At 34.5% G+C, this 25,711-nt stretch overlaps 1 protein-coding gene across 4 annotated transcripts in view; it reads left to right on the plus strand.

Annotated features, from left to right (window-relative positions):
* Window positions 1-25,711, plus strand: part of CNKSR2 (connector enhancer of kinase suppressor of Ras 2) — a 306,470-nt gene that overhangs the window by 127,392 nt on the left and 153,367 nt on the right. For all 4 annotated transcript variants that reach the window (XM_047075991.1, XM_047075992.1, XM_047075993.1 and 1 more), the window contains exon 5: window positions 8,488-8,529. In XM_047075991.1, coding sequence (XP_046931947.1) covers window positions 8,488-8,529 — 42 coding nt within the window. The remainder of the gene's footprint in view (window positions 1-8,487; window positions 8,530-25,711) is intronic.

Genomic DNA, 25,711 nt, shown 5'->3' on the forward strand with positions numbered 1-25,711 from the left:
CAATCTTTATAGAGTGTACAGAACACCTTCAGAAATTAAGGAGACAGCTCCTTTCCTGACAGTCTAATGGGAGAGACTAAGACTAACAAATAAATAACTGGTGGAAACATTAAAAAATGTACAGTTAGTAGTTATCAGATAGGCCTTTCAAAAATATTTGGGTCTTGACTCAAGACATGCAGAATAAACAAACTTAGCTCATGATAGGGATTAGCTCACTGCCTTTTCAGGTTGTCAAAACAAAGTGATTAAAGTTACAGGGATCACAGTCTAACCCTAATGAGTTTTCTGGTCATTTATACCTTGACTTGACATTTTTACTTTTTATTCCTTTTGACACTTGAATCTTTGCAAGCCTCGGTGGTTTTTGGATTTGTTAAAGAGCCATTTGGATGCTGCAACAACAGCCTTACTTCTGCCTGCATTTCCAAGTCCCTGAATGCTAAAAGATTAGTTTCTACACCCATTCAACTATTGGGACAGTAGTATTTCATTGTCAAGTGAAAGGCTAGAATAATTAAAGCCAGATGGGGCTTCATTTTAGATGACCTCTTGGGGCAGAACTGGAGCAGAATTTTGAAGAGCACTATGGTGCAAGGTGCAGAAGAATATGGCTATGTTCACTGACAGAAAGACTATAGACAACCTCTAAGGTCATACCCACTCACATTCTCCTCCCATCCCTTGCTTATTGCTCTTTTTATGTTACAACTCGATACCTTATTTGACCTAATGAAAATCTTAGCCAATTCTTTTCAAAATGGGTCATTTTAAAATTTCAATAGATACCATCCTTCATGAATTCTCCTCTTCTCATTCCCAAAACAACAGCAAGAAGACTGTTCCAACAAGTTTGTGGTCATTAAGCCAGTAAAATGTTGAAGGGTTTGCCAGGGATGTACTTGTGGGATGATTATGCTTCTGTCTACCTTGTTTGCCAAGGACATTTATAGCTCTGAAATTAAACAGTAGCATTTTGAAAACACATTTAAGAAGACCAGTGACTCTCTCTATTCACTATGGATATTCTTCTTTTCACTCAGAGCACCCAGTCAGCTTTTGGTCTTTGATGAATCCAAATTTAGTTTGGACTTTCATCTTCCATCCATTGCAAATCTTTTATCCCTAGCACTGCTTCCCTATGTCTACAAAGCTAGGTGATGACTACTTTGAATTCCTTTCAATAGCTCTATTCTGTGTATCATCCTACAAAGAGAATTGCTTTCATGATACTATGCTGCTACTGTAAATGTCACAATAGACTGGAATCTGCTCTTGCAAAAGGGAAAAGAAAGCGAATCATCTGGTCAATAACTGGGAACTAAATTTCTGCATGTTTTTCTTTTCAGATATTGCTTTTATTGTTATTTGATTGAAATTCTTGTTAAATGGCTTCCCATTTTGTAACTGTTGGATGGACCATAGTATATTTCTCCAGACCTGACCTTCTGACTAGCATGATGACCACTAACTGCATGTGGCAATTGAAATATAAATTAATTAAAACTAAATAAAATTACAAATCCACTTTCTCCTTTGCACATTTTAATTGCTCAATAGCCACATATGCCTAGAAACCACTAAATTTTAGGCAGCACAGACATAGAACATAATTAGGATAATTCTATTATCACTGTAAGTTTTAATAAATATGTCTCTGTAACATCACTTTCTCCATTTACTCCTGGCTATGCAACTAACCCTTCCTTATTGCTCCTAAATACTAGCATTGTCTGAGCAGTCTTCAGTTATTTTCTCACTATACATTTTCTTTTTTAATGGATTTGTTGTTGTTTTCTTGTACCTTTATCACTTCAGTGTAAATACTCCCAGATCTGACTCTATTTTAGATCCAAATCAGCTTTTTACTTGCTTACTGGACAACTTTGTATAAAATGACCTTTCAGCCACTTCTAATTTCACATGCCCCAAATATAATTATTTTATTCTCCTTAAATTTTCTTCTACCATCTCTACTCGGCCATTCATCCATTTGCTCAGGTTTGAACCCCTGGAGTAATGTTTAACTTTCCTCTCCACATTATTCTCTGTGTCTAACGTATCAGTCACCCAATTCTCATTCCTGGCTACATGTATGACATCCACCTCTCCTCATCTCCCCTTCCACCATCATAACCTCCGTTCAAGCTTTGATTATATATTACATTTTCTATTGAAAGAACATTCCAACTGATCTTGCTGCCTTCAGTTTTTTTTCCCTTCCAAATCCACAATTTCTTCCCCATTGTTTTTGTAAAACATGTATTTGATCACATAGTTCCCATGCTCAGACATCTTTGAGCGCTTCCTTGTATCAGAGCAAAGTACACACTCCTCCATCTTCCCTAGAGATGAAATGTCTACTTGGTATATTTAGGAAGATACACAGCTTTGCAGAGATTCCTTATCTGAGACATGACGTGAAAGTTTCCTCCACGGGAATGGAAAAAGAACTATTAGAAAATGAATAAGAAGAGATACCTATTAGAGTTGTTAGCTAGACCAGAGAGTTTGGACTTCACTTCTCCACCCCCTACCCTGATACACTCACTCACCATTTTATCATTGCTCTTTAACACCAGCCATGGCACTATGGCTATGAAGTCAGCTACCCTGACTTCAGCCCCTCCCAAAATAAAATCACAAGAAATTATCAGTTGATCAAGTTAAGTGCAATCCTGGTGGAATGGGACTTCAAAATAAATTATTACAGAATAATAAAAATTTTATTCCCTTCAAAACAAAATTTATCCAGGTTAGCATTGGTAGCTCTCCACAATATGACCTCATGTTATTTTCTAGGCTTTCTTTCCTGTCGCATTCATTCCACATATCTTATGCTATAGCCTGGCATGCTTACTTCTGATTATGCCTTGTTAATCATGTTTGCACAAAGTGAAATGGTCTTTCCCTGTGAACCCCTAATAAATTTACAGATTTAAAAGCTATTTAAAGTCAGTAAAATATCTCCTCTAGAAGGTCATTCCAGAGTGAACAAGTTAGAATTTATCTCCTTTTTTATGGGATCTTCTGTTAGCATTTGTCATGTACCTTATATTATTATTTGAATGTTTTCTCCACTAAATAATTAAGTGATGATGGCCAAGGACCAAGTTTATCTTTGATCACCTTAATAGTGCCTGATAGTGAATTGCATTTAGAAGATGTGCAAAAAATACCCTTTTTTGGTGAATGGAATTGTGACTTGAGTAAATGAATGAGTGAATGAATAAAAGTAACAGTAACTCATGAATTAGTTACTTAAGCATTGAAGACATTTTGATAGCTTAGCAGTAGAATATGTGAAGTATTTGGTATGACGGTACCATTATTAAAATTTTGCATAGATGAATCATTTGAATACTACATGCAAGCAAAACAATATTCTTAAATTATTTGTACAAGTATACTATAATATACCAAAAAGAGACATAAGAAAATTTATGGCATTTATAGTTCCAAAGTTTTGTGAAATATAATTATATACAGCATTTGAGACATACACTATTTCCCTTCACTCTCTTGCTTTATGTATTCAGTATTAATAACCTGTGAACTGTTCCTATGACTCTAATACACAGTTGATGAGAAATACTACTTTTACTGAACATCTTGACCCCAGGTTACTTAAAATTGTTGACAAAGTATGGAGTATCAATGATAACATACAGGATAGAAGTGTTTCTTTGTATTTTTCTCAGTATGGCAATTGCATCACTGTTTCACAAAAACTATAACTGATTATGATCCTGTGTGAGCACATAGCTCATCTGTGGGAGACAGTTTCTGTGCACACTTATACTTTTCAAAAAGAAAAATTATGAAAACTGAATAAACACTCATTTTTATGAATATTGTCTTGTTAGGAATTTGATGCATTTAAATGTGCATCACATGGTTTGTAGAAGCATTATATATAAAAGGATAAAGAAGAAATTGCAAGTGTCATTTTGCATGCATAGTAAAAGACAGCATGAGCTTCTGAAGAGAATTCCTGGGAGTATATAGTGGCATAGCTCTAAATCCAGGTTTGAAAATCTAAATTTAATCCTAACCTAAAAATAAGTAGAACGTCAGAGGTGTACCTTTCCTTAGCATGAATAGGTTGTTAAAAATGTGGATTTCTCCATATTCAGTGCTATTTTCTTTGTAAAACCTGGGGTATGATCTTTTGGGAAAATATTTGGCCCTAAGTGTTAATAAAACCACACTTGAGAAGCAAATATTTTAAATTCACATCTGGATGGAAATAAAATAACTTATTAACAAAATTAATCCCCTAAGGTACCTAGGGCTATTTAAATACTTAGCATGATAAAATGAACTCCTTAACATGATAGCTTAACTAAATAAAACACAGTCATTTAGTTTCTATTCTTCTCCCTAATATAAAATAGCAGGTTAATATATACTTTTTTTGTATTGTTCTGTTTTTATTATGCTGTGTCCAGCCTTTGTGAAAGCCTTTGGCTTTCAGTAATGAACAGGCCAGTCTGGCTGAAAGAAGGCAGAGATATAAACAAGTAGAAGCAGTTATTCAGAGTAGTAAGTGATTAAAGAAAGAAATAAGTTTAATAGGAGGGAAAAAAGAGAAACCAACCAATAAATTGGGGGAATGTGTAACAAAAGCACAAAGCTCTGAGGAATTGAAAATTGGAATGAGCCACCAGATACTATTTTTAAATCAGTCTACTGTCTTACAGATTTTATATTTTTGATCATTTTTGGTTTGGCATTCTTCTATCACAGTATTTCCCGTAAAATAGATTGTTTTTCACAGTACCATCTTTATCAAAATCATACTAGGACCCCCACTCCAGGTCTACCCTATCTGTATATCTGGGGCTGAACCTGGGAATATGCATTTTAACCCACTTTCCAAGTGATTGTTACATGTATACAGAGTAAAATCTGAAAATTACTGCAGTAGTTTAACAGTGTTTGAGTGCAGTTTTATTGCTTTTGCAGTAATGCCTTTATTTTCTTTGCCCAAAAACATACTGTTTCCAAAACCCAATTAAAGCTGCCTTTATTAATTTCTTTTTAAGGCAGAGCTAGTTGTTTTCTCCTCTGCTTGCCCAGCCCTATGATCCTGCCTTTATTATAGTAATTGTGAGTGTCCCAAATATGTTAGTACAGATTTAAGCTTTAATAGATTCACATGTGTGAATATGCTATAAATGTAACACACACATCCTTTGCAAATTTAATTATTTCAATTTATTTTATAGTCCTTTAGTATTGTTTATTTCAAATAGTTTTTAATTTTAATATTTGTGACAGTTTTTTCGACTGATGTAAAACCTTGGCCACCTCAGTCACTTGATGTATCTCTTTTAGACTTTGTCTTTTGGAGTCATGTCAGAATTATCACGTATGGATCAGTACTTCATTCTTTGAATAATCTTAAAGCTTGGATTATAGATGTATTTCTTTTAGTCACTGAGGAGCAGCAGCTGATGAAAAATTCTACAAAGTTTGAAATTTGACTTGAGCAATGTATAGCACAACACAGTGGTCACTTTGCATTTTAATGAGAAATATGTCAATATTTTAAAATTTTAAATAATTGACCTTTCACATGTGGATTTGTATATTTTTGTCGCATTTATACTTATAAAGTTATTGAAACAAACTTCATGAAGACTTTGGAATTCTACATATTTTAACTTACTTATGTGAATGCCTGTCTCTTTAAACTGTGCTTTTCTAAGTCAGGGGACATGTTTTATTTATCTCTGTATCATGAAGACAGTTGATTAATATTCGCCGAAACAAGAGGAAAAGTACATCTATTATGCATTGTCCAATTTGCTTAATATATTCAGTGTTACACAAGTATTAGTAAATATATTTGGATGTACTTTATATATTTAATGTGTATTTTTGAGAGAGAGAGAGAGAGAGAGAGAGACTGAGCGTGAGCAGGGGAGGGGCAGAGAGAGAGGAAGATACAGAATCTGAAGCAGGCTCCAGGCTCTGAGCTGCCAGCAGAGATCCCAACACAGGGCTTGAACCCACAAACCGTGAGATCATGACCTGAGCCAAAGTCAGATGTTTAACCAACCCTTGATTTCGGCTCAGACTATGTTTTCATGGTTAATGGGATCAAGCCCCGCATCAGGCTCTGCACTGACAACACCGAGCCTGCTTAGGATTCTGTATTCCTCTGTCTCTGCCCCTCCCCTACTTATGCACACACACACACTCTCTCTCTCTCAAAATAAAATTTAAAAAGGACTTTGTAAAGCTAATACGTGATTTTTTAATTTAGTATCAAATGTATTAATACATATAAATAAAACTAATATTTAGTTTACTGTTTCCATCTATTGCAACTATTATTTTTTTAGATTCCCAAATTGCTCCATCTTTGGCCAGTGAAAATCTCTTCATGTTGACTTCTGAGTCCTACTGACACAAACAATCCTTGTATAGTTTGATAGCTTCTTTCTATGTGTGTCACAGTATAATCCAGGCTCATCTTATACATTCATATCCCAGATCTGGAATCCACCATTTTCCTTAACCAAAGCCCCAAGAAATAGTATTTGAAAATCACTAACTGTGAGGAGTTTATTTATTACTCAGTTATGTCTTTTCAGTGGGCCTAAGAAATACATACACACGTGTGTACATGATGCATTAAGAGACTCTAGGTTTTACTGACCTTCTTATATATGTATCTGCTTTGTCTCATGCTAAAATTACTTAGGACACCAAAAATGATAGAATATAGTAGTATCACATAATTGTTCATTTGCTTTATCCTATGAAATGCAGTAGTTTCAGCAAAACAATAACAGACTAACAATAACTAACCAACAATATGATTGCTGCCAATAGTGTAAGATTTTGTTTAATAGTTATTTTGTTATGTCATACTAGGGATATGCAAGTAAAGTATTATATTTTAAAGAACTTGAAATAGTTATTCTCTGTGTGATTATTGCTGTGTGATCACTGGCAGGATATACATTTAGATCATATTTACTTTTTTCCTTGAGGAAAATTCCTTTGAAGTTTGAACATTTAATCATATTCTCTGTTTCTGGGAAGGTAGGTAAATAATCAAACTTGTATCCATTATAGCTGAAGCAAGTTGTAGAGGCAGTTTGGGGAAACTGGGCAACTTTCCAACTTTTCCCAACTCATCTCTTACCAATGTAATTGTGTCTGAAATTAATTCTATAAAATTGCAGTCTTCCAAATTCTGATGTAAGTACAGTGCACTTTTCCATCATAAATGCTTTATCTATACCTTTCTTCCTCTGTACACATAATTCATACTTAATTTGTAAAGACATAGATATGACTATATTTGTAACAGACTTCTTCTTTGGCACAGAAACCCTGCAGAATTGCAAGACCCAATCCTTAAGTATTTCATTTAGTCTATGAAATGAATCAGACCTATATTTAACCTTAAAACTTTTATGCCTGATAAGAATATGTACTACTTCTGGCAAGGTATTGTGGTGAAATGGCATGATCAAAAACTATGTTCAACAGTATTCGTTTTTGTTAAAATTAAATTCAGGGAAAGAGATGAAATGGGCTGTCATTCCTTAAAATATGCAGTACTGTGAAACATGGATATTTTTTCAAAATTAGATAGCCAAATAATAATTAGTTAACTTTCTATTTTGAAGTAAAGGTAATTAGTTTACATTTTAAAAATAAAGACACAGAACAACAGTAATTCATAGTTAAAATGTATTTATCACTGTGTGCCAGATACTGTGCTAAGCCATTCATCCATCTTCTCACTTAATCCTCACAACACCCTTATTGTGTTACTACTAATGCCATGCCCATTTTATGAATTTCTTCAGGAAACTAAGCCATAGAAACAGAAGTTTCTAAGCAAAGATCACTTTGCTATATGTTTGCTCATTGTAAGTCTAGCAATTGCAGGTAAAAAAACAATGGTGATTTTTTAAAATAATTTTTTTTACAATTTCAAGGATTCAAATTTATGTTAAGAACTATGAACTTGATATGTACCAATTTTATAATATTAAGGATATTTAATAGCTGGAAATAATTGAAAATATAAAAGCATTTTTGAGATTAAGATACGACTATAGAAGTAAATATTAGTATTTTTCCTAATGTTCCAATCTATAATAAATTAGTATTTGAAATGTTGGAAATATTTCAATGAAATGTATTTATCAGATGTAAAAGTTTAGATAGAAAATGGTTACAATATTTTTTCTGATGTATGTTATTCTGTATTGTATTCTGTGTAAAATTAGAAAATATAGTTAAGCAAATATAAGAATATCTGTGTAACTGACCATCAGAGCTAACCACTATGAATATTTTGGTATATAGCTTTCCAGATTTTATTCACATTCTTATTGCTGGTTTTGCTTGAATTGTCAAGATTTTTTCAAATTGTTGTACATTTCCTAAGAAAGTATTTTAAAAGGAATGCTTGATTTGTTTTGAAAACTAATGTATATGTTTCTTTTTTTAAAGGATTGTACTGTGTATGAAACAGAAAATAAAATTCTTCATGTGGTAAGTTTATTTGGGTTTATTTTCATCTTCATTAGAAAATGGTTCTTTGTTTAGTAATTAAATAAAAAGCTATAGCCTATAAAAAATGAGACCTGTATATTTTATAGGAAAACTACAAAAGAACATAAAAAGTATAAAAGAACAGGTTATATTAGTTAAAATCATTCTTTTGTATCCTAATAGGAAAATATCATATAATATGATAAAAATTTTGAGATTGTAGTATGTAGAAAGGTTGGAATGAAGAATCTAGAAAAAAAGAGAACTTGAAGTCAGAATTTTTTACCATTCATTTGAGAAAGATATCAGAGAAAAGTATTTGGTTGTATAATGGGGTAAACAACCTATCATCATTTGGGTGAAATAATTAATAAAATAATCAATTTGCCTTTGATCAGATTCTATACTCCCCAAACTTCCTTCCAAATTTTAATTTGGCAATATTTGTTGAATCAGTTAATCATTTTGTAGATATTACTAGAAACAGAGTATGAATACACTATACTTTTATAGAAAAGTATCTCCTTTTTTGTTAATGAACAGTTTACTGCTTTTCTTTGTAAATCCGTATCTTGGTTGATGCTCATCTGTCCTGATAACTTCTTCACCTCTGTTAGAAATGAGTGACAACATAAGTAACATTAAAGAAGTTTAGAAATGAATGCTATATATTTACTTTGTCAATTTAGCATTCAAGCTAGTGACAATTTAAAGATCCTGTTTGACGATGATTGAGACTGTGGATGGCATTAACCAAATAGTTCAGCTCAGAAAGCACTTGTATTTTCTTTCTTTTTTTTTTTTTTACAGTTCTCCTATTCTTTTATTTATTTATTTTTTGTTAACATTGTTTTAAGGTTTTTTTTGAATTCCAGTAGTTAGCATACAGTGTAGTATTAGTTTCAGTGATTCAACACTTCCACACATCACCCGCTGCTCATCACAAGTGCACTTCTTAATCCCCATCACCTATTTCACCCATCCCCCTCACCCCTCCCCTCTGGTAACCATCAGTTTGTTCTGTGTAGTTAAGACTCTGTTTCATGGTTTGCCTCTCTCTCTTCTTTCCCCTTTGCTGTTTGTTTGGTTTCTTAAATTCCACATATGAGTGAAATCACATGGTATTTGTCTCTTTCCACTTCTCCCTTCCCAGCCTTTTAATGTAAAGATGGGCTAGCCTTTAGTAGAAGGTTATATTCTTGTGTGCTACTTTTCTCACAATAAGAATTCTTTTTTAAAAATAATAAAATAGTATACTATACCACTTGGTATATATGATGCTAGAATACTTTCTTGAAAACAAAATATTCATAAAGTATCTTTCCAGATTTCCTGTAATGTAGAGGAAATCATGTTAAGTCTAAAGGACTGTCTGAACCCTAATTCTTTTTTTAAAAATTTTTAATGTTTACTTTTGAGAGAGAGAGAGAAACAGAGTGAAAGTGGAAGAAGGGCAGAGAGAGAGACACACACAGAATCCAAAGCAGGCTCCAGGCTCTGAGCTGTCAGCACAGAGCTGGACATGGGACTTGAACTCAAGAACTGCGAGATCATGACCTGAGCCACCCAGGCATCCCTGCACCCTAATTCTAATAGTTTGTATCTCAGTGACCTTAGTCAAGTAGTTTGTCTTTGATATTTTTAAGGTAAATTTTAACCATTAAAAAATTTTATTGTTGATTTACACATAACATTATATTAGTTTCAGGTATATAACATAATGATTAGATATTTGTAGGTGACTTTGTTCTTAATATGTAAAATGAGAGTATTAATTTCTTCTAAGTACAATTGTTTATAGTCTCATTACCTTCTTTCCAATATTTATTTATGTTTTTTTTATTTTCCCTTTTTCTTTTTTATGTGTACCAGAAAATAAAAAGCCTGAGTTTTGATATAACTTGTTTAGAATCAAATTGTTACTGACTCTGAATGTTCTCCTTGTTCCTATGAGACTTGAGTCAGAGTGCTCATACAAATGAGTAGAGATTACAGTAACTTGAGATAGGCACTAGAACATCAACTCTCTCAGCCCAGACCCATTCCCTATATCTGTATTTTGTCTGGAGGCTAGGGGAGGCATTTATAAAGAGGAAGGATAACTTATCATTTATGAAAATCTGCTCTATCTTGGGAGTTACATAGGCAACACAAGTATCAGAGTATTCTTCAACAGCTGCGCAAACTGAGATAGTTAGGAAAGTTGTGAGGTGTATCTTTTCCTGAAATAGATCTTTATTTAGGGATGAGTGAAGAAAAAGAATGGGAAGGAGAAGGGGAACTGTCCCTCATATGTCAGAAGAAAATCTTTTTCCATGAAATAAGTTTATTAAGAACATCTATTTAATGATCTCAGTAAGAATCAAAAGAATACTGTTTGCGTTAAAATAGAATACCATACTATAAAGAAAGTAAGGCCACTATAAACTGAACACAAAATAACTAAAAAAAGTCTTTAAAACTGAGAACATGGAAATAGAAATTAAACCATGCTGAAAGCAGTAAAAAGCATATTAATTATTACAGAAAATTGAAACAGTAAGACACAAAATAAACTTTTTTATTGCTCAGATTATTAGTAAATTAATAAAAAGACAAAAAATGAGAGAAGATAATGGCTATAGAGGATAGATTATGGTTAGCCCACCTTCAACTAATTATTAGTTTCTAAAGAAGAAAACAATAGGAAATAATTAAGGATATAATAAAATAATTTAGGAATAAAAATTGGGAAAATTGAATTTCTCAACAAATTAAGAAAGTGAATTGGAAAGATCATGATTTCAAGATATTTTCTGTTAATATATTACAGTTTCTATGTCAAGAAGCAACTACGTTTAACTAGTAAGAAGAGATACATGAGAAGTTTCACTTCAAAGAAATTAAACTTATGTTATATTCATATGTCTACTCTGAAACCATAACTTCCAAGAAAACAATGAAACAAAATCCACAAATCGTTTTTTTCTGTTTACTTTATATTATTTTTTATTTAAATCCAAGGTAGTTAACATATAGTATAATAATGGTTTCAGGAGTGGAATTTAGTGATTCATCACTTAATATAACACCTGGTGCTTACCCTAACAAGTGTCCTCTTTAATGCATGTCACCCATTTAGCCCATCCCCCCCCCCAACACTCCTCCAGCAACCCTTAGTTTGTTCTCTGTATTTAAGAGTCTCTTATGCTTTGCCTCCATCTCTGTTTGTATCTTAATTTTCCTTCCCTTCCTCTGTGTTCATATGTTTTGTTTCTTAAATTCTACATATGAGTGAAATCATAAATATTTATCTGACTTATTTCACTTAGTGTAATGTATTGTAGTTCCATCCACGATACTGCAAATGGTAAGATTTCATTCTTTTTCATCACAAGTAATATTCCACTGTGTGTGTGTGTGTGTGTGTGTGTGTGTGTCTGGGTGTGTCTGGGTGTGTCTGGATGTGTATACACACACACAGAGATACCACATCTTCTTTATCTATTTGTCAGTGGATAGACATTGGGCTCTTTCCATAATCTGGCTGTTGTCAATAGTGCTGCTGTAAACACTGGGGTGCATGTGCCCCTTCAAATCAGCATTTTTGTATCCTTTGGGAAAATACCTACTAGTGCAATTGCTGGGTCGTAGGGTAGTTCTATTTTTAATTTTTTGAGGAAACTCCATACTGTTTTCCAGAGTGGCTGTGCCAGTTTGCATTCCCACCAGCAGGGCAAAAGTGTTCCCATTTCCCCGCATCCTCACCAACATCTGTTGTTTCCTGAGTTTTTAATTTTAGCCGTTCTGACAGGTTTGAGATGGTATCTCCTTGTGGTTTTGATTGTATTTCCCTGATGATGAGTGATGTTGAGCATCTTTTCATGTGTCCATTAACCATCTGGATGTCTTCTTTGGAGAAGTGTCTGTTTATGTCTTTTGCCCATTTCTTCACTGGATTATTTTGTTTTGGGGTGCTGAGATTGATAAGTTCTTTATAGATTTTGGATACTAACCCTTAATCTGATATGTCATTTGCAAATATCATCTCCCATTCTGTTGGTTGCCTTTTGGTTTTGTTGGTTGTTTGCTTTGCAGTGCAGAAGCTTTTTATCTTGATGAGGTCCCAAAGGTTTGTGTTTACTTTTGTTTCCCTTGCCTCTGGAGACACATCAAGAAGTTGCTGCAACCTAGGTCAAAGAGTTTACTTCCTGTTTTCTCCTCTAGGATTTTGATCATTTCCTGTCCCACATTCAGGTCTTTCATCCATTTTGAGTTTATTTTTGTTTATGGTGTAAGAAAGTGGTCCAGGTTCATTTTTCTGCATGTCGCTGTCCAGTTTTTCCAGCACCGTTTGCTGAAGAGACTGTCTTTATTCCATTGGATATTCTTTCCTGCTTTGTCGAAGATGAGTTAGCCATATGTTTGTGGGTCCATTTCTGGGTTCTGTATTCTGTTCCATTGATCTATATATCTGTTTTTGTGCCAATACCATGCTGTCTTGGTGATTACAGCTTTGTAATACAGCTTGAAGTCCCAAACTGTGATGCCTCCAGCTTTGGTTTTCTTTTTCAACATTACTTTGGCTATTTGGGGTCTTTTCTGGTTCCATACAAATTTTAGAACTGTTTGTTCTAGCTCTGTGAAGAATGCTGGTGTTATTTTGATAGGCATTGCACTGAATGTGTAGATTGCTTTGTGTAGTATCTACATTTTAGCAATATTTGTTCTTCTGATCCATGTGCATGGAATTTTTTTCCATTTTGTTTGTGTCTTCTTCAATTTCTTTCATAAGCTTGCTATAGTTTTCAGCATACAGATCATTTACCTCTGTGGTTATGTTTATTCCTAGGTATTTTATGGTTTGGGGTCCTATTGTAAATGGGATCAATTCTTTGATCTCTCTTTCTGCTGTTTCATTATTGGTGTATAGAAATGTAACCAGTTTCTGTATGTTGATTTTATACCCTACTCCTTTGCTGAATTCATGTATCGGTTCTAGCATTTTTGGGGGGGAAGTCTTTCGGGTTTTCCCCATAAAGTATCATGTCATCTGAAGAGTGAAAGTTTGACTTCTTCCTTGCTGATTTGGATTCCTTTTTTTTTTCTTTTTGTGGTCTGATTGAAAATCCATAAGAAAAGTAATGCCCCAAAATGTTTATACCTAAATTATCATTCATGTGTGAGAGCAACAAAAATATATTTCCAATCAGCAAGGTCACTGAAGTACCTTGTTGAAAAATGGATTTGAGTAAGTTTACTAAATAAATGAAGCAAAAGTTTCAAATTCTAGAATAGGAAACTTGTGGTAGCAAAGGGCTGGAGACGAAGAACAAAACCAGATGCTATGGTGTCTTAGTCCATTCACACTACTATAACAAAAATACCCTAGTCTGGGGGGCTTAAACAACACACCTTTCTCACATTTCTGCAGGCTGGGCAGTCCAAGATAAGGGCACCTGCAGATTCGGTGTCTAGTGAGAGCCTGTTTCCTGATTTATAGAGGGTCTTCACATTGATGGAAGGGGTCAGGGAGTCCTCTGGGATCTCTTATAAGGACATTAATCCAATTTAAGAGGGCTCTGCCCTTATGGACCTAGTCATCTCTCAAAAAGGCTCCACTCCCAAAAACCATCACAGTGGGGGTTAGGTTTCAACATAAGAATTTAGGGGGAAGCACAAACATTGAATCTGTCCAGATAGTGAAGAATAAAAAAATATATGAGTGCTGTTTTTTAAATGAGGGTTGTTAAATAAATCAAATAGATAAATATCATTGGATAAATCAGAAAGATAATGCAAATATCATTGCATTTATATATTTCTTAAAGAGACAAGCTCAGCAACACTAAATTAAATCACAAAGACTACCATTACTTTCTAGTGGCAGTTTTCCTCAGAAAACAAGGAATCCCTGTAACACAGTAATGAAATTCAAACTTTCACCTATCAATTAATAAACACAAATACACACACATACACAAATACAGACTAAAAATAGTCAAATGCTGGCAAAAATCTAATGAAACTGAATGGACGTACCTTACTGCTAAGCATGTGCACTCACTAAACCTTTTTAAGTTTTAGGCAATTTCAAGACTCAAAAACATTAATGCTAATATTTTTGTAGTATTTATAGTATGCTGTAGGTACTATTTCAAGTGCTAAATATAAGCTAATCATTTGGTCCTCATAACAACCTTGGAAAATACGTATTAATACCATCATGTCCATTTTACAGATGAGGAAACTAAAGCATAAAGAGGTTAGTTGACGTTCCCAAAGTGACACAGATGGAAAGGATTTAAGGTAGGATTTAACTCAAGCAGTCTGGCTCTAGAGTCTATATTCCTAAAGTATCTTGGGAATCTGGTCTAAAATAAATTATAAAATACAACAGAAAGTATTTAGAGTAGCATTATGTATAATAGTGAAAAACAGAAAATAATAGGGTGATGCTTCAGTAAGTTATGGTGCAATTACAGGATGAAATATTTATTATTCATAGTTACTGTTTCAAATTGTATCTGATTATATAATTTAGGTATAAGTGATATTTATAAATATACATAAAATATGTTCCAAAGTTAAAAGTAAGATTCTAAATAATAATGTTAAGTAAAAACCAGATTAAAAATATTATAAACATAACAAATCATCACTATTGAAACTTTGAAAAAAATATTCTATATGAATATTTATTGTGTTTGGTAAGGTAACAGCTGATTTTTTTAAATTTCAAATATCTTCCCAATTTTCTTCAATTAGTTTGCATTGCTTTTATAGTGGAAAATTATACAAGTGTATATTCTATTATATTCATAATTCTGATAGTTTTAAATGGATAATTTTATGATACACCTGCTAGATTTCTTGATGTTCACTGTTTTTATCTTTGAAATAGGATTTTTTTAATGCTTAAAATTCAAAAGCAGTAGACTCTGAAGACCAAAAGACTTGTTAGAAAAAAGTTGGTTGGTTGGTTGGTTGCAGTGGTATATGGAGATGTCTGTTAATATGAAACGTGAGAAGGAGCAAAAGGAAATGACAACTTGGGTTTCCTTTAATTTGTCATTAAGTATAATGGAACTGATGGCACAGTGCAGCCATAAAGGGCAGAAAGGAAATGCAGATCATATGTGCACTATGTATCTACGTGATTGTTGTCTAATGATAAGCAGTAAGGTATTTCCCCTCTGTTGATCTGGTATTTCCCTCTCAGTTAGGCCTTGGCCCTGATTACACATTCTCTGATAGGTTGCAGCCCATCTCATCTGTTTTTGCTCTGCACAGATGCTTGTTTTGTACACAGTAAATCAGTTATAAGGAATCTGGAGTTCTCTTGAGTTCCGTACCCTACTTTCTCCTCACTCCCACCTTTCACTACAGTCTTTGAATGTGGAGAGAGGAGCATTCCTGGGAAGCTATTTTAGACGCTGTGCTTCAGCAGACTTAAACTGTGCTTGTCATAGCCCTGCTGCTCTCGCTGATGAGCCTGGAACACTTGCCAGCTTTGATAAACTCATGGAAATCTCAGACCAGGCAAGATCATTAAGTTACATTGTTTAAATCAGATTATACTGAGCTCAAATGCACCTTTTACATTGACCAACTGTGTGGTCTTGTGTATGGCACTTGCTTTGTAGTGGCATTTTATCCCCTATTGCTTTCATAAAAATAATGGGAAGAATAAACACAGTGAATGCCTACTTTATTATGTTAGTGTTAAGATTATCTTTTTGTTATACAGTACTTTACAGTTTATAGGAAGGAAATTCTCATGAGTGCTCTCTTCTCTCTTTTCTCTTTTCCCTCTAAGCTATTTTTTTTCTTTACTAATTTAAGTTTGATCATGAATTAGGCTTATTTTGGCATGTTAACTAATTGTTTTATTTCATAAACATTCTGTGTAATTTTTTTCTGTCTTTGCATGTATGAGTTCTTCACTCCTAAACTCCATCTGGACTGAAAGTATTATGCCTTCTCTGATATCTAGTCTTGAAATGGCTAAAACTACACAGAAGCAACAGATCCAAGGGAAGAGCTTGGAGGGGAAAATAAAGAGCTCATTTGAGATTTTTCCCCACTATCTATGTCATATCATTTTTGTAAGCATAGCTTTCTTCTGATTGTGTCAAACCTTGAGGATATAGGTACCAGGTAGCAGCATGCCCTGTAATAAAATAAAAATGATATTAATATTTTAAATTTAGAGATTTCTTGAAAATAGTGGCACTCAAAGGACACCATAAAAATAATTTTACATTGGTTTTCATTTTTTTTTTGCTGTTAGAATAATTCTTTTTTTTTTATATATATATGAAATTTATTGACAAATTGGTTTCCATACAACACCCAGTGCTCATCCCAAAAGGTGCCCTCCTCAATACCCATCACCCATCCTCCCCTCCCTCCCACCCCCCATCAACCCTCAGTTTGTTCTCAGTTTTTAACAGTCTCTTATGCTTTGGCTCTCTCCCACTCTAACCTCTTTTTTTTTTTTCCTTCCCCTCCCCCATGGGTTCCTGTTAAGTTTCTCAGGATCCACATAAGAGTGAAACCATATGGTATCTGTCTTTCTCTGTATGGCTTATTTCACTTAGCATCACACTCTCCAGTTCCATCCACGTTGCTACAAAAGGCCATATTTCATTCTTTCTCATTGCCACATAGTATTCCATTGTGTATATATACCACAATTTCTTTATCCATTCATCAGTTGATGGACATTTAGGCTCTTTCCATAATTTGGCTATTGTTGAGAGTGCTGCTATGAACATTGGGGTACAAGTGCCCCTATGCATCAGTACTCCTGTATCCCTTGGATAAATTCCTAGCAGTGCTATTGCTGGGTCATAGGGTAGGTCTATTTTTAATTTTTGGAGGAACCTCCACACTGCTTTCCAGAGCGGCTGCACCAATTTGCATTCCCACCAACAGTGCAAGAGGGTTCCCGTTTCTCCACATCCTCTCCAGCATCTATAGTCTCCTGATTTGTTCATTTTGGCCACTCTGACTGGCATGAGGTGATACCTGAGTGTGGTTTTGATTTGTATTTCCCTGATAAGGAGCGACGCTGAACATCTTTTCATGTGCCTGTTGGCCATCTGGATGTCTTCTTTAGAGAAGTGTCTATTCATGTTTTCTGCCCATTTCTTCACTGGGTTATTTGTTTTTCGGGTGTGGAGTTTGGTGAGCTCTTTATAGATTTTAGATACTAGCCCTTTGTCCGATATGTCATTTGCAAATATCTTTTCCCATTCCGTTGGTTGCCTTTTAGTTTTGTTGGTTGTTTCCTTTGCTGTGCAGAAGCTTTTTATCTTCATAAGGTCCCAGTAATTCACTTTTGCTTTTAATTCCCTTGCCTTTGGGGATGTGTCGAGTAAGAGATTGCTACGGCTGAGGTCAGAGAGGTCTTTTCCTGCTTTCTCCTCTAAGGTTCTGATGGTTTCCTGTCTCACATTTAGGTCCTTTATCCATTTTGAGTTTATTTTTGTAAATGGTGTGAGAAAGTGGTCTAGTTTCAACCTTCTGCATGTTGCTGTCCAGTTCTCCCAGCACCATTTGTTAAAGAGGCTGTCTTTTTTCCATTGGATGTTCTTTCCTGCTTTGTCAAAGATGAGTTGGCCATACGTTTGTGGGTCTAGTTCTGGGGTTTCTATTCTATTCCATTGGTCTGTGTGTCTGTTTTTGTGCCAATACCATGCTGTCTTGATGATGACAGCTTTGTAGTAGAGGCTAAAGTCTGGGATTGTGATGCCTCCTGCTTTGGTCTTCTTCTTCAAAATTCCTTTGGCTATTCGGGGCCTTTTGTGGTTCCAAAAATAATTTTACATTGGTTTTCAAAAGGTCCCTAATGCTTTGAAAAGGCAGCTTTGGCAATTATAGCTAGACTCTTCTCTTAAAGCTGTGGTTTGGAGCCATTGCAAATGGAGGGGTTTTTGTTTTGTTTTGTTTTGTTTTGTTTTGTTTTGTTTTGTTGCATGGTTGACATTTTGGTTATAATGGTAGCATTTGGACATGCAAATTTTGAGCCATCTCATTAAAACATGAATTCTAACAGTTTTATAGATGAAAAGAATTAAGATATTTCTTTGTTGTCACAGTTAATGTGACCCTTCTGTCTTGGCCCCCTTCACTGTCATTTTTGTGGTCACCCTGAAGATACATGCTAACACTATTACTGAAATAGGCATTGATTTCTTGAGTGTTCTATTAGATTATCTTCAGGTTTTGACATTTTGATGGTTAATTGCCTTATAAATTATTTTAACTGTAACTTCCACAATCATAGTTTTAAGGAGGAAAGAAGAAATCAGATAGAATATCATGGAGGTAAAAAAAATCTTTGTCTTTTCTGAAACAAAAAGAAAATATGTGTATACACTAAAGGGAATGTGGCCATACATAACAAATTAAGATAATCTGTTTTTAATATGTTTTATTATGATCTGCATAGACAGTATGTACATCAGTATATTTATATGGTTGTTCTTGCTAACATTACATTTGCTGATCCCATTATACATTATAAAATGCTTATGCAGACTGGGTGTGCAATCCTTGTTCTCAGAGAATATTTGTTTTTGTTGAGGAGTCAAGTGAAACAAGAGTAATGTAGTAGAAAGAGTATCAATTTGAGAGTTAAAGAGATTTGGTGTCCCGACTGACCTCATTCTGGCACTTACTAGCTGTGAAGAAACTAAATTAGCCTTTCTCATTAAGTTGGGTTATAGGAGTAAGATCTAAATGCCATAATTCTTTGGTGATAATTCAGAAAATCAGTAGAAAACAGTATGGTCACATGAAGTGATAAATTGAAGGGCTATCTTCATCTGAGACCATTCTTTTTGTGATCAAAGACACTATGGATGTTTTTGACACTATGAATTTTTTTTAACTACAGTTACAGTCACTGTAAATATCAAGATTTCTTCATCAAGGCAATGGGATCAGTCTGGAGGCAGAAATCAAACTATAACTTAAACAACAGAAGCCTAATCTAAATAATTATTAAGCTATCATAGAAAAGTACCTATGTAAAGACACTGTAAAACATTCCCTAGAATGAAGGAGGGTGGTATATACAATGAAGGACAGCTGATAGGCAAACACCCTCCCACCAGGCTGAGGTGGATCAGAACTCATTAGAGCCAGAGGGTTGCCTAAGCCAGAGCTGGTCCACAGTTTCCAGGCAAGCAAGAGACAGCCTTCTAAGATATAGGCAACTGTTGCTGGTAGGAGACTCATAGAGAGAGTGGAGTGCTGCTGTGGGTATGAGGCTGAGAGGGCCCCAGGATGATGGTCACTGAGCCCAGGCTGAGACTTTGAGTTCACTGAGGGACTGCATGATCATGGAACCACTGGGTGTTGTCACACACATCCATCACTGATGGACCATGCAGCAGTAACAAGACCAAGCAAAAATGCAGCACAAGGGAACCTGAAAGAGAAGCCTCGTTCCCCTGGTCACATTTCTTTAGTGCCCTCTACTGATAAAAGCTTAACATAATGCTTGGTGTAAAGCAGAAATTCTTGACAAGTCCCAGCCATTATCACAGAGCAAGCACTGAAGGGTGAATTTGGAACTGAGAGCCAGTAAAGTCATAACTGGCACAGTGCAATTGTTCTTTCCTCCAAAAAAACCCACATATGGCAATTTTGAATTTCTCAGCTATAAGTGAAGACATTACCCTCCAGGTCTCTGCTATTTTTCAATATTTGCCCATAAACTATCTCTCTCTCTCTCTCTCTCTCTCTCTCTCTCTCTGTATGTATATGTGTGTGTATGTATACCTATACCATATGTGTATGTGTGTGTGTGTGTATGTGTATATATATATGCACATATGTATATATGTGTATATACATATACATATATATACACATACACACACACACACACACACACACACACACACACATACACACACACACACACAGTGCCTGGATTTTCCAGCAGTTCATTTAATTATAATGAACTCCTTCAGTCTTGCTATTTGACTCTAAAGTAAAAGGGCATCCTCTTCCTAATAACCCACTTCTTAGTTGAGCCACTAGCATGTCCAGACCCTTGTTAATTTTGAGCCTGGAAATTTTCACCCTAATGAGTGTTCTCTCAACTATCTGGGGACCCACTGCAAGCCTGTCTGGCTCTATTTCTCGCCCCTGAGAAAGCAGGCAAATATAATGGAGATTTTCCTAGATTAAATACTGGTTTCCAGCTGACTGTTTTCCTGTCAGAAACCAGAGAGTGGAGCGTCTTGTGTCAACTTTAATTCAGACCAGGATGCTTCAGAGATGCAGTTGGAAATAATTTGGAAGTGTCATGGGTCCACTTCTTGCTCATCAAAGCAGGTACACATTTGGCACTGATGTTCTCTCACTGTTTGGTACTGACCTCATCCTTCATAGCCTCATCATTCGTGAATGATGGTTGTTTTAAAGTGTTATTGCCTCTTTTCCATTATCAGGAACACAAGGACAACATGTTTAATGTAAGTGACATTAAGGACAAAGCCAAATAGATTACCTGAAACACCAGGTTGTGAAATTCTTGAATGTAATAGTGGGCATTTGAATCATTAGCAGATACTCAGTGATTGTTGAATGAATGAATGGCTGTATGAAGAGTGGTGGTGGTTTCTTTTCATTCTGTTAGCTGTTTTGTTGTGTTTTTCTCCCCACCATCAGAATTTGAAACCTAAAGGAATTGCAGAGCTTTCTAGGCCTTGTTGGAACAAAGTTCATAAAACCTTTATTTATTTGCTCCTACAGTTGTATTCTGAAGCTATTTGAAACTCTTAATCTTCACTGTATATAGATATGATTTTTTACATTGGGTTAAAATTGAAATTTCATTCTATTTGTTTTTTAGGGTTAAAAGATTGTTTCTCCTTCAATTCTGTTTACTCATATGAGCAAGAAATTCTTCCTGGGTTGGGGAATATTTACATAGAATAATGCTTTTGAATACCAATTTAAATTCTGTTTGTGGATTTCACTCTTTCAAAGTTACCTCTGATTCTTTACTCCTTGTATCTTATTAGGGAGCCATCATAATTAGAACTACAAAATTGTTAGCTCAACAGAGATATAGGAAGTATTAAGATACTAAGAATACTATATTTCTGAATGAGGCTTATATCATTTAGAGTTCTCACTATTAATATTAGAATAAATGTATACTATTTTGTAAAAACAAAACCTCTCATTCACAAAATACAATGCAGATGTCATCCTAAATTGTCACAGGATTACATGATTTGTAATACTGAATTATACTAATAGACAAACCAAAGTAAAAACGTGTTCTGTCCTCCAGACTATTTTAATTGAAATATCAGCTATATTAATACTTTTACTGTGTATACACTATCAAAATAAAACTTTTGTTGGGGCACCTGGGTGGCTCAGTCAGTTAAGCATCTGACTTTTAATTTCAGCTCAGGTCATGATCTCATGGTTCCTGAAATCGAGTCCCTCACTGGGCTCAGTGCTAACAGTGTGAAACCTGCTTGGGATTCTCTCTCTTCCTCTCTCTCTGCTCCTCCCCTGCTCGTGGTCTCCCTATGTCTCAAAATAAATAAAATAAAAAGTTCATAAAGAGTAAAACTTTTGCTACTATTTTCCATTTTATTGATAATAAACCTGAATCATTTAAGCTATTCTTAAATCGTAGCTTTTACATCAATGTTGCTATTTTAAAACGTATATGCATCTGTTTGTTGTTTCCTCATTTTATCTTTGTTTTATATTCTTGTCCCTTGTATATATGTATATACCTGAAGAGTTTCTAGAAATGTCCGTTTGTAAAATCTTTTTTTGGGGGGTGGTAGAATCTCTTGTTCAGCTTATGAGCCTGAAGTTCTTTCTTAATTGAAATGAATTTCTGATTTTTTAACCTAAAGATAGTTCCATTCATTTCCTCCAATACATTCAGAATAACTGATTCCAGCACTTCACTTATCTAGAAAAACAAATAAAAATACTTTAAGTAGCTCAATCATGTCTGAGTATGTTCTGATGGTAACTAATATAGGAAAGACTTCTTTCCTTTCCCTTAGGTTTTCACTATTGTTTGTACTTAGAATACTTTTTGTGTTCCCTTTGTAAAACATAATCACTGAAACTTTACATAGTAATCTAAAAACTATTTGATAAATTCAGTGATAATGAAATAATACTGTTATTATTAGTTAATATGTTAATGTAAGGGTGCTGTTTTTTCAATCTCCACAGTGACTAAAATGTTGCTTTTACAACTATTTTAAAACCATTAATTTTATACTAAACCTGCTGTGTTCAGGTGTTTTTCCCATTTTGAACTTTTAGATTTGGGTGAACCAGATGTGTGTGTGTGTGTGTGTGTGTGTGCGCGCGCAAATGTATGTAAAATATAAGATGTATATAGAATGGAATATGAAAACTTCCCATTTCACTCTGAGAACATGCTCTATTAATTCATAGTTGAAATTAATATGAACAGTTGGAGAGAAAAAAGTCACAGTACCATTACTTCTAGCCCATGACCCTCTTTTGTTTTAAAAGGTTCTTAAGTCCTAGCTAGACCTGTCACCTGCTATTTAGTCACTATTTTTTGTTACCATCATGGGTAGCTCATAACAGAATCCACAAGGTCAGTTATAATATTCATTGCTATCTTAAGTTTCCCTTTAACTTTATTAAAGGCATATTATTTACTAGGTTTAATTTTAGGTTCAAATTTTCTGTTTTTAGAACTAAAGATAAATAGAATTAAAAATTCTTTGGTATGAATATTGCAGAAATACCAGAAAAATCCCCTTAATACAGGTGGTTACCAAGTCATCTTCTAGCTAGGATAGAGTTGTCCTGCTGCTGCAAATATGGCTTTACATTTTCCCAGAGAGCTGTGTCTTTCACACTCTCAGATCTACTATTCCTTATCTAAATGGCATTCTAGATTGCAAGAATGTTTGCAGAATTGCCTTGTATTTCATTATAGTATATAGTTTAAACATACTATATAACATCCATTTCATACAGACATAGGATTAAGCAATATAAAAAGAAATTGATCAAAACAAGTTCCAACTTAGGGATTGAAATGAGAGATGTTAAGCATAACGATGAAGAATTCAAGTCCTTTTTCTTCCAAGGCAATGGACCTTGATCTGTTTATTTAGCCTTGCTTTCTCCTCTGCTATGCTGGCTATAATAATATCTACTTCAGGAAGTTGTTATAAGGATAAATGAGATAATGAATATGAAGTATAATTGACCCTTGAACAATGCACCAAACTGCTATGCAGTTAAAAAAAATCCATGTATAACTTTTGACTCCACAAAACCTTAACTAGTTAATAGCCTACTGTTGACCAGAAGCCTTACCTATAAGACAGTTGATTAACACATACTTTGTATGTTTTATGTATTTATAGTATATTCTTATAATAAATTAAGCTAGAGAAAAGAACATGTCATTAAGGAAATCCTAAGGAAGAGAGAATACATTTACAGGACTGTACTATAAAAATTCTGTGTATAAGTGGGCCCACGCAGTTCAAACCCATGTCATTCAAAGGTCATCTATTTAGCATTGTGCCAGATATGCTATAGGTGCTCTGTAATATTGATGTTCACTTATAATAATAGAAGATGTATTTTTCTTGCTATCTTATAATTTTCTTTTTCTAGAAATTAGGTAACAGTAGATAATGCTGTGTTTTAAAATGTTAACAACATAATATCTCGTGATTTTACTGAATGAGCAAATTTGCTTTTTACAAGAATGTGTCAAATAACTTCCCTGGAACTTTGCCTAGTACTTTTAATGTGGTTTCCTGCAGTGGCTTGATGTATGATGCAGTAATGAGTGTAGAATTAGCATATAAAACCAGGCTTTATACCCCTTCTAATTGGCTTATTAAGTCAAGTGCCAAATACTATAATATAAAGGTTCTAGTACATTATCTCTAAAACAGGCAGCAAGGTTCTAGTGGAGTTTCTTTTCTAAGTCTTTTTATTATTTTTTCAAGATCTTTAATCTGTTAAATCCTGATGGCTTTTCTGGTAAAGTCATTGTTTTACTCATCTTTTGTATTCCAGCAGACCTTGCACATAGCAAGTATTTGGCAAACAAAATTACTCAAGAAGAGGAATCTGAGAAAATGATTTGCAACTTAATACGGTGGATTTAATTGGTATTTTCTTTTTTGTAAACATGTCTACAGTCTAGTATTTCTGCCTTTCCTTCTTCTACCCCACTTCTAAGTGCTTCCAGTGCCTGAATTGGAGAGCTGCTATTGCTCATTACCAGTGTGTCGTATGAGGCCCTGAATGTTGTCATGTACACATGTTGAGCCATTTAAATATGTCCATTACTTTCCTATTTATTTATGCATTGGACTTTTAAAATAATTCAATTTGTAGAAACGACAAAGGTTTCTTTTTAGTATACTGATTTAGTACTGATTTAGATTATATCTCCTTTAGATTATCATGCAATCCAAGTATCCTATTTAGAAATGCTTAAGAATTAACAATATTATCACCCTCTTGAGATAAAGAGAAAATAAGAATGAAAATGTAGCCATACATGGGAGGAAAGGAATAGCTAAAAGATTTAAATCTGCCCAAAAGTGTTTTCTTTCCTGTAAACATCAACAATTTGAAATGCAGCCAGTTTTTGTATGTTGAGTACTGCCATTCTGTCCTTTCCCCCATGGCTGCTGATGAATATTTTCAAGAGGAATTAAAACGCTCACGCACACACACAACTAGGGTGCCAAGATGTGCTACAAACATGTGAGATCTAGTGCAAAATGAAAATGTCAAGTCCCTTGTTCAAGAACAATGGAGAATTCCAAGACCTCAACAGCAGAGCATAATGCTAAGTACAGCCCCGTATGCAATTGCACAGGTCAAATACATCAGGCCCTGTAGAATTCCCAATTTCTAAGAAGTGGTATTCCTCTTGGCACTATGCTTAGCAGCTTTTCGGGGTAAATACCTTCATTGTATCTGAGCATTGAGATTTGAACATCAGAAATAGTAAAGAGATGTGAACTCTCCCATTATGGCCATGCAGTGTGATCACTGGTCATTGTAAAATGGTCAACACGGCCATGTAATGAAGAATAATGAGATTATTCATCTCATGAGTAAAGATTAAGCCCTCTGAGGGTAGAGAAAGCAACAGGGGAAAAATAAGCATTTATAT

This window comes from Lynx rufus, unplaced genomic scaffold (genome assembly GCF_022079265.1).
Source record: "Lynx rufus isolate CCGP_SWC_20201006 ecotype Redwood Valley unplaced genomic scaffold, mLynRuf1.p SCAF_14, whole genome shotgun sequence".
In the NCBI taxonomy this organism is placed as follows: Eukaryota; Metazoa; Chordata; class Mammalia; order Carnivora; family Felidae; genus Lynx; species Lynx rufus.